The sequence below is a fragment of the Cucumis sativus genome, unplaced genomic scaffold (assembly GCF_000004075.3).
Source record: "Cucumis sativus cultivar 9930 unplaced genomic scaffold, Cucumber_9930_V3 scaffold41, whole genome shotgun sequence".
NCBI lineage: Eukaryota > Viridiplantae > Streptophyta > Magnoliopsida > Cucurbitales > Cucurbitaceae > Cucumis > Cucumis sativus.
This window is the reverse complement of record NW_022279549.1, coordinates 33097-53062: the sequence shown is the minus strand read 5'-3', so window position 1 is coordinate 53062 and position 19966 is coordinate 33097. Positions and strand designations below refer to the sequence as shown.

The following is a 19966-nucleotide window of genomic DNA, read 5'->3' as shown; positions in this document are numbered from 1 at the left end:
TTGCCAGTTTATGCACTCTCCGACTATTTTACATTGGTAAATGGTGAAACGTATTCTCCGTTATCTAAAGGAAGTCTTATCTCATGGCTTATGGCTCCAAAAGTCGAGTCATCTCAATCTACATGGCTTTGCAGATGCTGACTGGGCTTTAGACCTCAATGACAGAAAATCCACTACTGGCTTCTGTGTCTATCTTGGTGGTAACTTAATCTCGTGGGGCTTCAATAAATAATCTATAATCTCTCGTTCAAGCACAGAAGCGGAGTATATCCATGTCTTGCTCTTGCGGCTACTGGAATTATATGGATTCGTTCTCTTTTAACTGATCTTAATATTATCTTACATCATCCCCCTATTTTGTGGTGTGACAACTCAAGTACAATTCATCTAAGCGTTAATTTGTACTCCACTCCAAAACAAAGCATGTTGAGATTGATTTTTACTATGTTCGTGACTTGGTGTTTCAAAGAAAAATAGAAGTTTGTCATCTTCCAGTGAACAAATTGCAAATGTTCTCACCAAACCGTTGTTAGCCACAAATTTTCAAAAATTCAAACAGAAACTCATTGTGGTTGATGCTACTGCCCTCGGTTTGCAGGGGTGTTAAGGCAGCCCATTAACAAGCTCATTTCTACTCTCTTATTCTTTATTCCTTCTATGTATAAAACTCAAATTATAAGGGTTATTTTCTAATATTTTTGAGATATACTTTGTTGTGGGTGAGTGTAGGGTAAAAGTTTTTCTTCCCATGCTTTTAATAATACTTAGTACTCCAAAAATCGTGGAATCATATAAAAAGCTAGGGTTTCTCTTGCCAAGTCTTCCTCTTCTGCAGTGCTTTTTTATTCTTAAGTTAAAAACGCAATCTTAGCTCCAAACAAAGAAACGAGGAAAATTGATATTCTACAATACAGTAAATTGATAGTCCAAACCTAAGTTACCTAAATTATAGTGATTTGTTCCTCAGAGAATACAAAAATTTTAAAAAAATAATTAAAAACCGATTATTAATTACAATTTACAATTGATGTATTTAATGGTACAAAAATAACAAGTTTTGGTGAAATTGGTGGCATCATTTTAAGATTAAAACAACTGTAAAAAGGACTACCAATTAATTAACAAGACAGAGAATGTAATAGAGTTAAATTCGTCTAATTTATCTTCCTTCATCAGTAGTTATGCTCATGCTCACAAAACACAACAAAATAGAAATATAACGCTAGAAGGAGGGCTTGAACCTCCGACCTTGTGATTAACAGCCACACGCTCTAACCAACTGAGCTATTCCAGCTTTTGCATCTTACAGATTCTAACAATTAAAATTAATTGTTTACTCGCTGATTTGCTCCATCAAATTTGAGATACTACAATTTTGATCAATCAAACTTAGAATTTAGGCACTGATATTTTCACAAATGTTTTCATTACTTCCTGTGTTGGTGACCATTTTATCACATTGCTATAATTAAATATCAATATGACTTTTCCCCCATTTTATTAAAAATATTTAACTTGTAAATTATTAACGGTTTCTTTCTCTATTTCTAATTTTTTTTAAAATGGTAACATTCTAAAGAATTTTGTACAGTTAGACTTATCTTATAATAGACCCAATATTAAAAATCAAACAGAACTTTCTCCTTACACCACAGAGCACTCTACTGCCTACAAGGCTAGAACTTACTCTCAAGTTAAGGATGTCTAACCCATCGCAATATTTAAGAATGACGCATCAAAATAAATCTTTGAGCATATTAATATATAAATTCATTCATTGAATTGCCATCTTGTATATATACATATATATTAAGTTTTAAAACGCATGTCCTCTTCGTGTCTATGAGAATGGTCTAATACTTAGCCAGAAAAGAATATTATTCATCGTGAATATGATACGCGAAAGTTTGTCATAAAGTTGAACACAAATCTCTTCATCAACTTACACTAGGAAGATCTCATAACATTTCCTGTGAAAGTGGATTCAATACCATTACAATGAAATGAATATCAATTTTTAATAAACAATCAAGAGGTACAGGCCATTACAGCACAACAATCTATCGCTGTCTGGCATTCTAATGCAAAATTCAATACACTAAACAATTGATCATCCGCCATAACATCACTCGCTCTTGCTAACAATTTTCACTTTCCTATTAGCAAAAACAAATGTCTATATCCACCAACTATCAATCATCAGTCTACTCCTATCTAGTACTGATGCGAGTAAACTAAAAGTAGAGAGCCTGCAGTGCTATTCACATTCTCTGGCAGAACTAAACTTTACCCGAAAATGAGCTGGACAAGATTAGAAATGACCACATTACTGATCGAGGACCCTACGGTTGCCTATTCAACCCTGGGATGTTGTCTTCAGAGGTTCTTATACAGCCTCCAGGAAGTAGGAATCTAAACTTGTCTGCATTCTCTATTAAGTATGCAGGAAGATGAACAGCCGACGAAGAGCGCGGTATTGATCCCATCTTCTTAATCAACTCCTGGAAGGTGTACTCTTCAGGAAGCATATCGAAGAGATCATCTCCCTGACAAATGAGCTTTTGTATCCTGGAGTAGTTTAAGAAGTCTCGCCGCCTTACACGGTCTGCATGACTATAAGCTGTCATCTTGAATGCAAAATCTTGAATATTCCTAAAGCAAAAGCTACAATGCCATCCTGCATCGGAGAATATAAGTTCACTTTGGCGTGAATGTCTATAGTGAGTATGTGGACCATAAATGTGAATTGTGGCTCGCCAACTGCTGTAGTCCACGGGGAACTCAAAAGAGTACATGTAGTTCCTCATTTCAAGATGGACAATAGGAGGCACGTCATCACACCATTGCAGTAGTTTCACTGTATGTGGGCTCGGTATCTCATCAGTATCGGACATGATCAAAAGATCACCATTTGAAATCCCTGCACGCTGAAGTAATCCATTCATAGCTACACGTTGCTGGGATTCGAGGTCAAATGGGTTTCTATGCAACCCATGAGGTGCAATTTTTCCAGAAAACACATCATGAACAGTCTTATTCTCTGCAAACGCAAATCTAGCTCTATTTGCATTAAATAGTAATGGCTTCTGTATGCCTGTAAAAGTGGTATGTGACTCCAGGATTACAAACTTCCAAACATATGGATAAAGCTCCTGCCATCGAATTTCAAGCAAATCTAACTCATTGCTGAAGATGATGGCATCAAAAACACGACGAGGTTCAGATCGCAAAGACCAGCCGTGGAGGCGACAAAGATGTTCCATAGACACATTTTCTGCATAATAGTGTGGTAGGCGCACAAAAGGGCGGGGAGGATTGTCCCAAAGTGGGCGGAAGAAATAAGAAATTTTTTGCCCATAATTGAAAATGGTAATAACACTGATTGGGACAAGCATAAGAAGCATAAAAAGAAGATATTTAGGCCGTAATCGCCTAGAATTGACCCGAAGAGATCTTGTAGCCATCTCTTAAGGGAGAATACTATGGGAAGGATGCTAATGACATAGTGTTTTGGGTACAGATGATAGAGTCATGGTCTCACCACTGTTGGTTACCTGAGAAAATTTACCACCGTATTATACACCAGACGGAAAGAGATATAAAACAAAAATAGATGCGGTACAACATTTATAAATGGAGATGCCAAGTGGGAAAAATATTAATTTTCAATTTCCATTTCAGTAGTATTAGGGCATCAATTGACAGCATTGTAGCAAACAGTAGCAAACTTAGCTAGGGAACGGACAAGTCCAGGGTAAAAAATTAGTACCAAAAAAAAAAACTAATGGAAAATGACTAATGAAATAATGAGATAAGATGGAAAAGACCCGATAAGTACAGTATATTTATGTAAAAATCTTGTCAGATACCAGATGTGAAAAAAGTAGTAGAAACTAGGAGTGTTCACAATTCGATTTTGGACAGAACCATGAATCAAACTGAACTTGTCGGTTTTAAGGCATGATGAAACAACTAACACCAAATATACCTCGGTTTCAGATTTTTAACCTAACCACTCTTGGCCAGTTTTGGTCGGTTCAGTTCAGTTTAAACCCTTGGTCCCTTTTTCTTCATTTTTGAAGTATAGCTCAGCCTCAGTCCAATCTTTCCCCATGTAATTTATACAGATGAGAAAATGACTTCATCTGACTTTTATGTCAAATAATATTTTAGAGAAGAATGAAAATAGTGGGGAAAAAAAAAAAGAATATATATATATATATATATATATATAAAGAAGAATAAGAAGAACATTCTTAATAAGAATTAACAAGCACTTAAGACCAACATAATAATTCTACATCTCATAGACGACATCAGAAATCAAGTACAGGAAAACAAAAGCAAGAAAATAAATAAGATACATGTTGGATTGAGAATCCAATATGAGAAAATGGAAAAGCACATTAGGAAATAAATTTCATACCCTAAAAGCATATAGACTAGTGTACATATTCCAAACCTTGTGATGTAAAAGAATAATAAAACTTGATTTGCTGCAACCAATGTTATAGTTTATGACCATTCTTTCCTTTTCTACTCATAATATTCTGCTGCAACCAATAATATAGTTTATGGCCGTTCTTTCCTTTTCTACTCATAAGATAACATAAAACTCAAGTACATGAACAATCCAAAGAAGTAAAGAGGGGAGTATACCTTATCCATTAATGGAACTCTTCTGCATGAAGTTCTTGATCTCTCAAAATACTCCCTCATAACTCAAAAATACCTCCGTGCTCCAACGTAAGACCCCTATTTATGGAAATAGCAGGTTTAGTAGTAGAATATTAATTAGAAGGGCCATATTAGTAATTAGTTAGTAAGTTGATTAGGGCTTTTAATTATAAATAGAGTGAATGGGTTAGAAGCAAGAGTGTGAAGAATATTATGTACTTTCCTTTGGAGAATTTGAGTAGCCCTCTCAAAAGGTTATTGGTTAGCTTGTTAAGTTTCTAATGATATTATAATATATTTCTATATATGTTCTTGAGTGTGTTCTTTAAGTTTCCAGTGTTCTTGAGTTTTATTTATGTTCTTGAGTGTGTTCTTATTAGGAGGTGTCCTAGCATCCAACCACAAAAGTAGATTAAGAATAGGGGATGAATTGAAAACCCATCGTTGTTATTGACCAAGTTTAAGTCTCTGCATCTTGTTATTAATCAAATGCATAGAAATTTACCTAACCATCAAATGAGTTCCAAGAGTTTTATCTAAAAGAAAATTTGCACGTAGAAAAGGTTCATCAACCCCATAACTTAGATCTAAACCTATTTCTCAAAAGATATATTTGTTTTTAAGATACCTGAACAAGGGGATGTAATGACTAACTTAATTCTCTAAAAGCCCACATAATAATACATGTTTCTGTAGATTGCCAACCCATTTCAATTCTCAGTAAAATAATAATAAGAAGAAGAAGAAAAAAAACTCTTACCTGTATCCATCCTAAATAGGTAAGTTAAGCATCAAAACAATCAAAAGATTGATATTCAGTTGCGTCCTTGTACCCTGCCACATTATAAAGTACCTGGGCATGCCTCACCTGTAAATTTAATTTTAATGTTCAAATGCTTGGCAAATACAGCCAATAGATTCAAACCAAACATAACAACAACATGGGTGCACTTTTAGGGGTGTTTGGCCCAAAGAATGGGGGAGGGTGCAGCTTTTAACTCCAGTAAAAAACATGGAATGAATTATGATCTTCCACGAAAAAAGTGCTAACATGTAGATCAATCAACTGACTTCTTCAATCATACTTTGTTGTGTAGTATTTTCTATATATAGACAATAATCAACTGGACATTATGTAGGCAATTTAATATTTCATTCCTATCATAGAATTAATAATAAACAACCAAATGCTTAAGCAGAAGGAAACTGTGAAACTAGCATGGAGAAGAAGGCATGAAAACATTGAATAGAATATAACATATGAAATATCAACTGCAACGATGAGAGACATCTATAGATTCCTTCCTCGTTAGATCAAGGTAACAATCTAATGATTGACTCTTTAACTCAGGATAAACATTCATGAAAATCGTTGACAAACAACAAGAGTAGTAAAAGCTATTGACTGTCTTAGAACTCTAACTTTTCCGCAAGCATTGAGAAGAACTTCCAAAATATTAGACAAGTAAATTTACTTCTAAGTTATTATATCGAAGAAACCAACAGATCTAAAAGGACATTCTAAGACTGGTTTCAAGGATTTCCAATCTCCTTCACGTAAACTACTCCAGAAGAAGGGTCAAGACTGCATGAGATCACAAAAACTACTTTACAATATGATGCAATTACAGTCATAATAAACAGCACAATTAGATATTAGCTGTTTTCCTGTTATTAGCTGTTTTCTGTTATTTTCTGTTATTAACTGTCCTTTCTGTTATTAGCTGTTTTTTTTCTGTTTTCTTCAAACTAATCAGTTACAATAACTGATTAGTTACACTCAAACAATTAGCTGTAACTATCATTCACATCTATAAATAACCATTCTCCTATTGAGAATGGTAGATTGAATTCTTGAATAAAAGAAAGGATCCAAATCCAACTTTGAATTACATCAAAGTGGTATCAGAGCAGCCCCGATTCTTGGACGGATGGCTGGCCGGAGAGGAAACAACCCAGCCACGGGGGACGACCGTGCGCAAGAAGAGACGGAGGACACCGCCGCCCTCTCACCAAGGACATCAACGGTTCGCTTGCTGGCCGTCGAAGACTCCTTGGGAGATTTACACCGGAAGATAGACAGAGTCATGGACAACTTTGAACTACTAGCAAGAAGGATGGACGAATTACCGGCACCGCCCCGGCTCGAAGCAGAAATAGCAGACGATGGCGAAATCAACAGCAGACGAAGACAGCGTGGACGGGGAAACTTCAGAAATCTCCACAACCCGCGATACGCTAACCGAGGAAGGGCTGATTTCAACCCACCACCACAATTCTACGCCGACGACCATGATGAACAAGAAGACGAATCTTCGAGCAGCGACGACCAGAACAACCCCTGGAACGTCTTAGACGAAACATAGAGAGGGCAGCACGGTAGGAGGTTCGGCACGCGGGGAGAGACTCATCATGACTTCAAGATGAAGGTTGACTTACCTTCATACAGTGGCAAGAGAGATATCGAATCTTTTTTGGATTGGCTAAAAAGTACTGAGAATTTTTTCAGTTACATGGACACCCCTGAACAGAAAAAGGTACGCCTCGTGGCCTTGAAACTCAAAGGGGGCGCATCAGCATGGTGGGAGCAACTGGAAGTCAACAGACAAAGATGCAACAAACGACCCGTACGCTCATGGGAAAAGATGAAGAAACTATTAAAAGGACGATTCCTGCCTCCGAATTATGAGCAGACCTTATACAACCAGTATCAGAATTGTCGTCAAGGCACCAGGACAGTCACCGAATACATAGAAGAGTTCCACCGATTAAGTGCCAGAACGAACCTAAGTGAGAATGAGCAGCACCAAATAGCCAGATTTGTGGGGGGTCTGCGCTTTGATATTAAAGAAAAAGTAAAGTTACAGCCTCTCCGTTTCTTATCTGAAGCAATTTCATTGGCAGAAACAGTAGAAGAAATGATAGCTCTCAAGGCCAAAACCATGAATCGAAGAACAACATGGGAGCCAACACCAACCAAGAAGACAAGCTATACGAGCAAGACAAATGACCAGCCGATGGCACCAATTCATGGAAAAGGAAAAGAGGCTGACTCCCAGACTGCAACGAACGAAAAGAAGGCAGAGATAATCAATAAAAGCAAGAACCAAAATAATTACACTCGCCCATCATTGGGTAAATGCTTTCGGTGTGGACAACCAGGCCACCTATCTAATTCTTGCCCTCAAAGAAAAACAATTGCCTTAGCTGAGGAAGAAGGCAACTTGCCTGGCGAAGATGAGTCAGAACCAAGAGAGGAAACGGAAGAAATTGAGGTAGATGAGGGAGACAAATCTCCTGTGTTATCCATAAAGTACTCATTGCTCCCAAGGAAGAGAAGAATCCACAACGCCACAGTCTTTTCAAAACAAGGTGCACTATTAATGGGAAGGTATGCGACGTCATTATTGATGGAGGTAGCAATGAAAACTTCATAGCAAAGAAAATAGTCTCCAACCTGAACTTAAAGGTTGAGCCACATCCAAACCCCTACAAGATAGGATGGGTAAAGAAAGGGAATGAGTCCACAGTTAATGAGATATGTACGGTTCCCCTTTCTATCGGAAGTAGCTACAAGGACCAGATCATATGCGATGTAATCGACATGGATGTATGCCATGTCCTCCTAGGCAGACCTTGGCAGCACGACAATCAAACCTTGCATAAGGGGAGAGAAAACACATACGAATTTCACTGGATGGGTAAAAAGGTAGCCCTGCTGCCTTTGACCAAAAAAAATGAGGAGAACAGTAAGACAAGGGGTCAACTATTCACAACAGTCAGTGGCAAAACCCTACTGAAAGAAAGAAAGCAGGATATTTTAGCCCTTGTGGTGACAGGCAGCACTAATGGAGAACAGGCTGGGGAGTTGGAACCACAATTACAACAACTTTTTGAGGAATTCCCACACCTCAAGAAGGAACCTGACGGACTGCCACCGCTTCGTGACATCCAGCACCATATAGATCTAATTCCCGGGGCATCATTGCCAAACCTAGCTCATTACAGGATGACCCTCAAGAGTATGCAGCACTCCATGAACATATTGAAGATCTACTTAAGAAAGGGCATATTAAGCCAAGCCTCAGCCCTTGTACTGTCCCAGCTCTCCTCACCCCAAAAAAGGATGGAAGTTGGAGGATGTGTGTAGATAGCAGAGCCATTAACCGAATCACAGTGAAGTACAGATTCCCTATCCCAAGAGTTGGAGACCTCTTGGATCAACTCGGCAAGGCCACCATCTTTTCGAAGATTGACCCAAGAAGCGGATATCATCAAATACGTATCCGACCAGGTGATGAATGGAAGACTGCCTTCAAGACAAATGAAGGGCTGTTCGAATGGATGGTCATGCCCTTCGGGCTATCCAATGCTCCCAGTACCTTCATGAGGTTAATGAATCAGGTACTGCCCTTTCCTCAACAAGTTCATTGTGGTTTATTTTGATGATATATTGGTGTACAGTAGTGGGAACGACGAACACTTGCTCCACCTTAAAAAGTTGTTTCAAGTATTGACAGAAAAGGAGCTCTACATCAATCAAAAGAGGTGTGAATTTTTGAAGGCTGAAATTACATTTCTTGGTTTTATAATCAAGAAAGGAAAGATAAGCATGGAGCCAAGAAAGGTTGAAGCAATACAGAATTGGTTGGTTCCAACCACTGTCAAAGAAGTACATGCCTTCCTAGGGCTGGCTTCTTTCTACAGAAAATTTATAAGAAACTTCAGCTCCATCTGTGCACCACTGACCGACTGCTTGAAGAAGGGAAACTTTAAGTGGACCCCATCCCAACAGGAGAGCTTCGAAGAAATAAAAAAAGGTTAGCTTCTAGCCCTGTTCTACAATTACCAGATTTCTCTTCCCTTTTGAAGTAGCAGTCGACACCTGTGGCACGGGATTAGGGCAGTCCTATCCCAACGAGGTCACCCAATTGAATACCTCAGTGAGAAGTTGAGCCCGACACGACAAACATGGAGCACGTACGAGCAAGAACTATATGCCTTAGTTCGAGCTCTCAAACAGTGGGAACATTACTTGCTCTCCAAAGAATTTGTTCTCTTAACCGATCATTTCTCCCTGAAATATCTCCAGTCTCAGAAAAATATCAGTCGAATGCACGTCCGTTGGATCTCCTACTTACAGAGGTTCAATTTTGTTATCAAACACCAAGCTGGAAAAGAGAATAAGGTGGCTGATGCACTGAGCAGAAAAGGCTCCCTGCTTACATCCTCTCCTCAGAAATAATTGCTTTCAAACACCTGCCAGAACTATACGAAAGGGATACTGACTTCGCAGACATCTGGCATAAATGCTCCAATTACCTAAGAGCTGAAGGTTATCACATCCTAGAGGGGTTTCTCTTCAAGGGAGACCAGTTATGCATACCACACACTTCCCTACGGGAAGCCTTAATAAAAGAAGCTCACTCTAACGGGTTAGCTGGACATTTTGGGCAAGATAAGATCTTTGAAACAGTCTCTATACGGTACTACTGGCCACAGTTAAGGAAAGACTCCAATAACTTTGTGAAGAGGTGTTCCATTTGCCAACGGGCCAAGGGCTCTCGAACTAATGCAGGGTTATACACCCACTACCGATTCCACAGTCAATCTGGGAAGATCTCTCAATTGACTTTGTACTCGGGCTTCCTAAGACTCAAAGAAACCATGATTCAGTCATGGTGGTTGTTGACCGATTTAGCAAGATGGCTCACTTCATTGCTTGCAAGAAAACGAATGATGCTATATATATAGCTAACCTGTTCTTCAAGGAAGTCATCCGATTACATGGAATACCTAAAACCATAGTCTCTGATAGGGATGTCAAATTCCTAAGCCATTTTTGGAAGACCCTGTGGAAAAAGTTTGATACAACACTGAAATATAGCACCACAGCTCACCCCAGACCGACGGACAGACTGAAGTAACCAATAGAACACTAGGCAATTTGATACGCTGTCTCAGTGGCTCTAAACCTAAACAATGGGATTTGTCCCTCGCACAAGCAGAATTTGCCTTCAATAACATGAAGAACCGGTCGACTGACAAATGTCCCTTTCAAGTCGTATACACTAAACGACCTAGGTTAACATTTGACCTCGCATCACTCCCTATTACTGTAGAAAGTCATAAAGAAGCAGAAACCATGGCAGAGAATATTGAAAAACTACATAAGGAAGTTCATGACCACCTCATCCAATCCACTGATTCTTATAAGAAAGCAGCAGACAAAAAGAGGAGACAAGCTGTTTTCTCCAAAGGGGATTTAGTAATGGTACACCTAAGGAAGAACAGATTCCCCGCTGGAACGTATAACAAGTTGAAGGATAAACAAATCGGCCCATTTCGCATTATAGAAAAATATGGAGATAATGCTTTTAAGGTCGAACTTCCCCCGGATATGCATATCCATTCAGTATTCAACATCGCAGACTTGAAGCCCTATTATGCTCCAGACGACTTCCAGCTTGCCGACTAGTGTACTCGTGGTCGAGTACAATCTCAGGGAGGATGGAATGATGCAATTACACAGTCATAATAAACAGCACAATTAGATGTTAGCTGTTTTCCTGTTATTAGCTGTTTTCTGTTATTTTCTGTTATTAGCTGTTTTTTCTGTTATTAACTGTCCTTTCTGTTATTAGCTGTTTTTTCTGTTTTCTTCAAACTAATCCGTTGCAATAACTGATTAGTTACACTCAAACAATTAGCTGTAACTATCATTCACATCTATAAATAACCATTCTCCTATTGAGAATGGTAGATTGAATTCTTGAATAAAAGAAAGGATCCAAATCCAACTTTGAATTACATCACAATAGTAGTAACCTTAATAGGATTTACATTGGAGCCTAATATGTGTCCCCATGAACATTGTGTGGTGGCTCTACAATAGTGTCATTCCAAAGCCTTACAAAGCGTAGATATCACATTTGAGCTAGTTTCAAAAACCAACACCGAGATCTTCAGACTAGCTCCATCGCATCACATTCATCAATAAAAAACATCAAGAATGCGCCATTATCAAGAACAAAACCAATCACTAGAATAAGATCACTAAGATGAATTTCAACAAGCAACCTAATCGAACAAGTATAGAAATACCGACGGGAGATCAGAAAGAACAAGCAACTAAAAAATGGAGAACGGAAAACAAAAAGGAACAGTTGATGCTGCAAACAGACAGGTTCGCACAAGGGCCAAAAATCTCACTACTTCTCAGACAAACTTAAAGAGTTTGAGAAGAAACAAGAAAGAAGCTGACAAAATCAACTCATAATAATGAAGACATACCCAATACCTTCCAATTCCAATACATTAATCTTTAATTGAAAACAGAGCACAACCCAGATCAGGTCCAATGACATTCCATTTAAATGGTCAATCATCACAGCAACCAACGTTATAATGAAGGCAATATTTCCACTCAAACCAGCAAACATAAAGAAAAACATCGATGATTCACAAACCGAACAGGCAAAAAGATACGAAAATCACAACCCCATTTCAGAGATTAAGCGAAATGATCCCTTCTTTCCTTGGCGAATAAAAAAGACGTAAAAGACAGACACAACTTAGAATCAAATTATCTGGGTTTGCGTTGGTGGGCAAGAAAATCGTCAAGCCTTGTCTTGAAATCAACGGGAAGGAAAGAAAAACAAAATAAAAGGAAGAAAAACAAAATAATTGAGAAAACAATTTCCTAATATCCAACAAAAAATTTATAATATCCAAAGACCGCAGAAAAAGGGTGCTGTGGAGAGAGAAAACGGGAAAAATATGGAGATGAAAAAGTACCAAGCAGCAGCCGACGGAAATCGATGGCCGGAAACTCTAGCGCTGGTCGGTGGGAGACGACGGGAGGCGAGGCTGTTTTTCTAGATCGTGGATTAAAGAGAGAGAGAGAGTACGTGTGTGATGAGGAAAAGAAGCTTAGGCTGATTAGAGACAAAAAGTCAAAAACGGAAAATATAAAATTAGTGTCTGTGATACACACGAAAATGTAGCGAAGTTTTAGAAATAAGGCCAGGTACAATGTCAGACGAAGTCGGACATTGTAGCCTCAACAAATGTGTAAGGCTAATATATGTATATCAATGTCTTCTATTTTAGTATAAAAAGGTCTAATATAATCATTAACTTATGGGTTACTAGGAGTGTTAAACAAAGTGGGTTGCTTTAAGTTTTCGTTTGTGTCGTTGTGTTTATATTTTTGTTTGTTGGCCTTTTCGCAAACGTTTGAAGGCATGTTTGAGAAAAGAGATGATGTTATAAGGCTATAAGCAATAAGAGACAACAACTTTAGATCTTATAACTTGTGGGTATGAAGGTGTGATGATAAACTTTACCCTCACATAGTACATTTTGAACAAAAAGGGAATTGGCATGCTCGCATATGCCAATGAGAGATGACATAATAAAAATATTCGAAAAAATAAAAAGCCAATGTGAGGTGTCGGAACGACCATGTGACCACGGACAACATTCCCTAGACAAGCATGACTGTGAAACCACATGTTGCTATAAACGCACAATTTTGGTTTTTAGGTTATAACTTTTTATCTAGGTGGCCATTTTGAGCATATGACCATTAGTTTTCTTCATTTTTCGCTCTTGATCCATATACAAAACATTAGATTTTAGAGTTATCTTCATCTTCTTTATGTAATCAAACAAGTGGTGTTGGATATGTTGATGATGGGCTAAGGTACTATCTCTAACTTCGATATTTAAGATTTTTCCCCTATTTCGATGTATTTGTGAGATTTCAAACTTAACTATCATGCCCCAACCTGGAACATGTCCCTCACTCGCATTATGAGTGCACGTTACTTAGACAGCTCCAACACCTCTAACGAGACACTAGAACACCCAGCCTTAAACTTATATTTAACCTTTTTAAAAGGGCGTGCTTTACATAATGTCTATCCCTAAGACTTAAGTTCTCTCTTAAAAACTTTTCATACAATATAAGAATGCAATACTTAGAAAAATCGGAGGAAAATTAACAACTTTATTCATTCCTTAACAAACTTATTACATTTACAAAGCAATGCTTTTCAACTTAAGCCTTCTAAACTTTTTAGTCCAATGTCTTATACAACTCTTATCGCATGGTCCAAACGCAAATCCTCACCTTCTTACACCACTACAAGAAAACGTACTAAACGCGACGTCTGAAATAACGTCGCCAAAAGCAACATCGGCGTTAATCAACTTTTGGCGATGTGCACAACCACACGTCGTGGTAGGGAGCTTTCTGTGATGTACGAGAACATAACGTCGCAGAAAGTCTAATATTTAATTTGTTATTTCACCTTTCCACAACGTGCGTTCGAGAGACGTCGCGAAAAGGTGAAACCCTTTTCAAAGGGGACTTTCAACGATGTCATGTACTACAAGTCGCGAAAAGTTCAATATTAAATTTAATACGTTTTGACTTTCCGTGACGTCTCTCTGACATACGTCGCAGAAAAGGAAAATAATAAATTCAATATTGAACTTTCCGCGACGTGGTGGGAACGACGTCACGGAAAGCAATGTTAAAATAATTATTATTTTGACTTTCCACGACGTGTAGCTGTAGGCGTCGCAGAAAGTTGAAATAATAAATTCAATATTCCACTTTTCGCGACGTCTGACGTGTAGGGGATAGATGTCACAGAAAATTGAAACAATAAATTCAATGTTCTACTTTTCGCGACGTGTAGCTGTGGACGTTGTAGAAAGTAAATTTAAAATAATCATTATTTTAACTTTCTCCGACGTAGTGGAGAACGATGTCGGGAAAAGTAACTTTAAAATAATCATTATTTAAACTTTCCATGACGTGGTTGGAAACGTCATTGCGGAAAGTAAATTTAAATAATCTTTATTTTAACTTTCTACGGCGTCCAACGTTGGAAAGGGACATTCCGCAACGTTTTCGATTACGTCAGGGAAAATGTTGCCTATTTTTACTCATAACCTATTCACAAACTCATGGAAGAAGAAGAACAATCGAGAGGAAAGAGAGAGAAGGTTGTCGTTACAGCCGCTTTTGTCGTCGTTGCCTTTACTGACTTGAAATCTATTTCTTTTGTAGCAATTTTTCGTGTTTGATCTAAATGATCCAACACTTAATCGGTTTGTTGAGCATCGTATGCTCACCGTGTGGAAGAAATTCATGGCAAGTAACCATCGACATTTTAATAAATTTAGTGACCCTAAATAAGTACGAGCAAACCCACCCCCGAGATTGGTCAATCAGGTGGAAGATTGGTACTTTCTATGTGACCACTATATCACTTGACAATTTCAGGTAATCTATATACTTTTATGTTGCAATCAATTAACATTATTTCATTCATTTGAAAGTATAACGTTTTGATCACCGTCATTTTTGGAATGTAGGATCAATCAAATATGTGTAAGGCTGTTAGGGCGCGATAGCCTTATAACCACAGAAACAACACAAAATCGTTTCTTCAAAGACAAACAGAGCTCATTGCACTACACGGTCGTCTGATGGATCATGTCAAGTTATTAAGAGAAACACACGCCAGTAGTAGTGGCAAGTTCATTTCACCAACAATAAAGAACGCTTTGTAAGTCTTACAAAATTTATGTTTAGTTATACTTTTAATTCTATATTTTTAAGTCTGATCATCTCTCAAACTTACAAGCTTCTATATTGTGTAGAATCAAATGGTGAAACTTTAGTCTCAGCCCGTCCTAGAGGGTTCTGAACCACTAACTCAGGACGAGATATGCGAGATAGTACTTTTGGGTAGACGATCAGGCTACTCAAAATATCTTGGTTGGGGCCCAAAACCCAAGTCTAGAACTTTCGCTTCATCTTCTTCCTCCAATATGTATGACTACCAGACACACATAGCGGAGGTTAGTGAACTAAGAGCGAGTCTTGAAAATGTCAACCGAATGCTCCAAGAACAATGTTTGAGGAAGGAGGAGCAAGATCGACAAATGGCGGAGTGAGATCAACAAATGACAGACCATGCACGATAAATGGAAGAGATGAAGAAGAGGCTCGAGGAGATGAGTCGTGTCACACCCCTCCCGAACTACCTGCTAGCTTAGATCGAAAGACGGCCTGAAGCCGACAGACAATGCTTTCTCAATTTGTATCTATCAACTCTGATCTGCTGAAATCTTTAATGTGATAAACTTGCCAATCTAGTATATAAACTATTGTACATATCAACATAACACAATAGATCCTAGACTAAACATATACATATATGAAGTGTAGCCCAAAATTAACTGATTTCACGAGTAAGCCTAGAGACACCTTAACCAAAACATAACCAACAAAGGTTTATACAACCACAGCTCCTAAAGCTCACACAAACTGTAGAGTATCTAAATCAAACTAAGATATATACATCATAACACAACATACTCTATACACAACTCTAACCACGTACTGGCAATCGATATCGGAGCTTTAACAGACTAAGGCAGTTTATCAGGCATCAGAAACTTGATCTCTACATGGAAAGTGGGTAAAACAATTTGGAAGGGTAAGCTATAAAGCTTAGTGAGTGACTCAGCTTAAAACTAGATATTTAAAGGTAAGAGCACGTGAAATCTTACACATATAAATCTATTTATACGAGTTGTAAACATAGACCTACAATAGTAAAAAATAGCTTCCTCAAATACTTAATATATACGTCATTGAAATCTAGCAAGGCATATCGAGTATATCAAATACTTTAACTAACATGACAAATCTACGTTGTGTAGGGCACACCCAGTACAACAACGTTACAAGCTCTACGATGTAGTGGGGCTCGCCTAGCACTCTCATCGTCTTTGTCGTAGTTGGGGTCCGTCCAACACTCACGACAGCATCGTTGTTACAGAGTACACTCAACGTCAACAACATAATCTAACCTGTGTGCACACAGTACCATATAGCCTCGAGCTCAACACCTCAGTCATGTAGTTAATAGAAACATCAGAAAAATCATACGAAAACATTAAAACATGTCTGCTATCTTTATCTTTGATAAAACTAAAGCTTACTTAGATTGTTCGTGAAAAGCTATAGTTCTTAAAACAAAACTTGGTAACTCATGCTTTGTTTGAAACACAATGGTTCAAATACTTTTCAGACCTTCGTTAATCACGTGCTAGCATAAATCTTCATTAAGAAATCTAGTCTCGAAACTCATACTTGAAAATAATCATGGAATTCAAATGATTTTCAAAGCTTACAAATAAATGTGTAGATCAGTCAATCATACTTAATAATTAGGAGAAATTTAAAAAAAAATATTTTCAAAACTGGTTTTGGTCACTCACAGTCTAAGACTAGTTTTTCAATGTGTAAATCCGACCTATTTCCTCTTGGCCTGTCAAACAACCAGAACTGAGTATTAGAAACCTAAATATTATTATCTTCAAATATTATGCTTGACATAGATCACTAAGGATATTGCTAAAGAAGTCTATCCTTAAAAATAATAACCCTTACTCTACACATTTCTCAGAATTTTCAACCATGATCATAACTCTTCCACTACTTAACCAAAATGATCATAACTCTTCCACTACTTAACCAAAATGAGATTTCTTTACGTCCAAATATTCACTTTGAGGTCTTATAAAATTTACCTCAAGACATGTAAATCTTATTCCCTATTTATAATCTCAGGTTTCCCTCGAAACTGAACCACTCTAACAATCGCGCATACAATGACCCCTTTAACTTCTCCCTGCAATTTAACTTATTTTTAGTCATTTTTGGTTCACGATTTCTTCAGAAAAATTGTAGTAAATTGAAAAATATTTTCAACCATGCCAAATAGAGATCATAACTCCACCGGTACATCCTGAAATACCAAACAAACCAAAGACTTCCTGATTTCACGTGAAAATCACCTGCCTTGTTTTCTTTGTCAAAATTTCACCCAATGAACATCAGAATTTGCTCAAGCTTTCTTCATAAAGTTTGTTTGAAAATGGAGTAGCTTTTAGTAAATTTAAATCTCACCTCTTAATTCTATTTGTGTAGTTCAGATTCAATAAAAAACCATATATGTGCTTAGTGAACTATAAAGAAGTTGATCTTGCAAACTACTTGGGTTCTTCAACCAATACTTCTTGAGCTTCTTCTTCTTCCTCTCTTAGCCTTCTTCCCTTTGAAGTCTCTCTAAAGTTTGGTGTAGAAATGGTGAAGAAAGGAATTGAAACAAGTTTGGCGGTGGATGAGTTTATAACATAAAAAAAAATGCACCGATTGAATTTCCTCTTCCTTCTTTCTTTTCTGTTGTCTTTACTTTACGTAATGAAAACCAATAAAATATTATATTATATATATACTTAATTTCCATTTTTCTTTCATTCCTTTCACATATATTAAATAAAATAAAATTGACCAAAAAAATATCGGATTTACAAGTTGAGCACAGAGAGGCCCGTGATTACTTGGATGCACACTTTTCAATATTTAATTTGTTTAACTTTCCATATGTGATATTCTAACTATAATTTTATGTCATTTGTAGGTTTGACGTCCGTACCTACAAAGCACTACAACATTAGATTTCATGTTTTTTTTTAATGTAATGTTTTGATTTACGTAATTATTTTTTTGTATTAAATATATCATGTATCATTTTGTAATAAACAATATTTTTATTTTAATCAATTTACTACAAATTTTATTACGTCGGGCTTTAGTAAAATAAATAATAGAAAATAATAAAAATATAATAATAATACAAGAAAAAGACGAAATATAATAAAAAAATAATAAAAAAACCTTCCCCAACGCAAACATACCGGAAACCTTTTGCAACGTCTGCGTCGGGGAAGTCTTCGGAGATGCCATGCCACGGAAGTCGTATGCGACGTACTGAATTGTGTGTCGCAGAAAGTTTCGCCATCATTGGCACGAGGTTTGTCACAGAAAGAATCCCCGACGAGCTTTCTGTGACGTGCATGCCGACGTCGTGTAGTGCGCGGCCTCCTTACTTCGCTTACCTAGAGAAGGAAAAAACTTAAAACGTAAGTCTAACACTTATTGAATGACATTTTAGGAAAGCCTTTAGGGAATACAAGTACATGCATAAATTCATTTTGCAAGATTAATTTCACAATGCCTCATCATGCACTAAAAACATAAACACCTCATTAACTTCTTCCTTTTATTAGGACATTGAACCATTCTCATGCATAGACTACTGTGATGACACGTATCATCATCAACATCATTTAGAGATTTATAGGTTTGATTCCAATTGTTCAGGCAATCAACTCAAATGCAGACATCTCAACTCATCCAGCCATCTTCTCATCGCCATTCGAACGTCTCAACGCATGGTTGCCTTGATTTTTATGTGCACATAATAGGTAGCTCATGTTAGAAATAAAGCTAATGGTTTACTCACATACAAGCTTTTCATACAAACATGATAAAAGGAAACACTTTACTTGGAAGCATTACAACTTGGAAACATTCTTTTAAGAAGTCATACTTTCTTTATAAACATAAAAAAGTTTATACATGCATTTGAACATATATAACATAACATGACTTCAAAAGAAAGCTTTAGAAATCTTTGTTCTTTCTCTTTTGAAAGGATCACTCACAAAAACTATATGTTTTCTCCTAACCCCTTCTTTAACACCCTTTTTTCTCGTCTGATGTTTTTTTGGCAGAACTTCAACACGTAAAATGTTTCCTTATTCTTTCCTTTGAACTCTTAGGGCCTAATTATACTAATCCTAAACTGGATTAGTTTTCCTTAAACTCATTATTAGCTTGTCAGCTCCTACTTAGTGCTTACACATGTAGGTTCAATATTTTCTCTAAACATGCTTAACTTTAACCCAACACGTATGAAGTTGACTAATTTTAATTTATTGAATCATCTTCCTTTCCATGTTTGACTTTGGCTTGCCTAGCTTAAAATACTTAAACTCTTCTCGTGTTATCATGACTTAGCATAATGCTAGCTTCACCTCGCGTACTTCCTTTCCTCATGTCACCTTGCCAGAATACATGTTCCTTCACAACGCGTCATTTTTAACACAATCATTTAAACTCCTCTCATCTAGAATGTGTAGTACTTATACTTAGTAATTTTACAGCTTTTGTCTATTCCAAAACGTAGGCTTCATATCAACTTTATGTTCTGTTGTTGATTAAATTTTTTCTATAATAGATTTTGATTATATTATTAGACGTTTGGGGATTTTATGATCATCGTTTTGATTAACTTATTGTATGTTAATTACATGAAGTGATTAATTAGGTTGACTTGTAAATAAAATTAGA

At 37.1% G+C, this 19966-nt stretch overlaps 2 protein-coding genes and 1 non-coding gene across 4 annotated transcripts; 1 reads left to right on the top strand and 2 right to left on the bottom strand.

The window, feature by feature from the left end:
• Positions 1-1220: 1220 nt before the first annotated feature.
• On the bottom strand, positions 1221-1294 carry TRNAN-GUU. Its single transcript has one exon. It is a non-coding gene; the product is annotated as a tRNA-Asn (tRNA).
• Positions 1295-1918: 624 nt separating this feature from the next.
• Positions 1919-12684, bottom strand: LOC101216914 (beta-1,4-mannosyl-glycoprotein 4-beta-N-acetylglucosaminyltransferase). 2 transcript variants are annotated; one of them, XM_011658071.2, is made up of 4 exons: positions 12475-12684; positions 5438-5545; positions 4660-4755; positions 1919-3554 (listed from the first exon to the last, which is right to left on the bottom strand). In XM_011658071.2, the coding sequence occupies exon 4, from the start codon at positions 3462-3464 to the stop codon at positions 2343-2345; it is 1122 nt and encodes a 373-aa protein (XP_011656373.1). In that variant the 5' UTR covers positions 3465-3554; positions 4660-4755; positions 5438-5545; positions 12475-12684; the 3' UTR covers positions 1919-2342. The 2 variants fall into 2 exon arrangements, with proteins under 2 accessions (XP_011656373.1, XP_011656380.1); XM_011658078.2 differs by lacking the exons at positions 4660-4755; positions 5438-5545; positions 12475-12684 and adding an exon at positions 3989-4136.
• LOC116405899 lies at positions 7101-8114 on the top strand. Its single transcript, XM_031889663.1, has one exon. It carries the CDS (start codon positions 7101-7103, stop codon positions 8112-8114), a length of 1014 nt encoding a protein of 337 aa, XP_031745523.1.
• Positions 12685-19966: the final 7282 nt, after the last annotated feature.

What these genes read in the sequence shown, in the direction of transcription:
- LOC101216914 (XM_011658071.2), bottom strand. Translation starts at nt 3,464, where the DNA reads ATGGCTACAAGATCTCTTCGGGTCAATTCTAGGCGATTACGGCCTAAA.
- LOC116405899 (XM_031889663.1), top strand. Translation starts at nt 7,101, where the DNA reads ATGAAGGTTGACTTACCTTCATACAGTGGCAAGAGAGATATCGAATCT.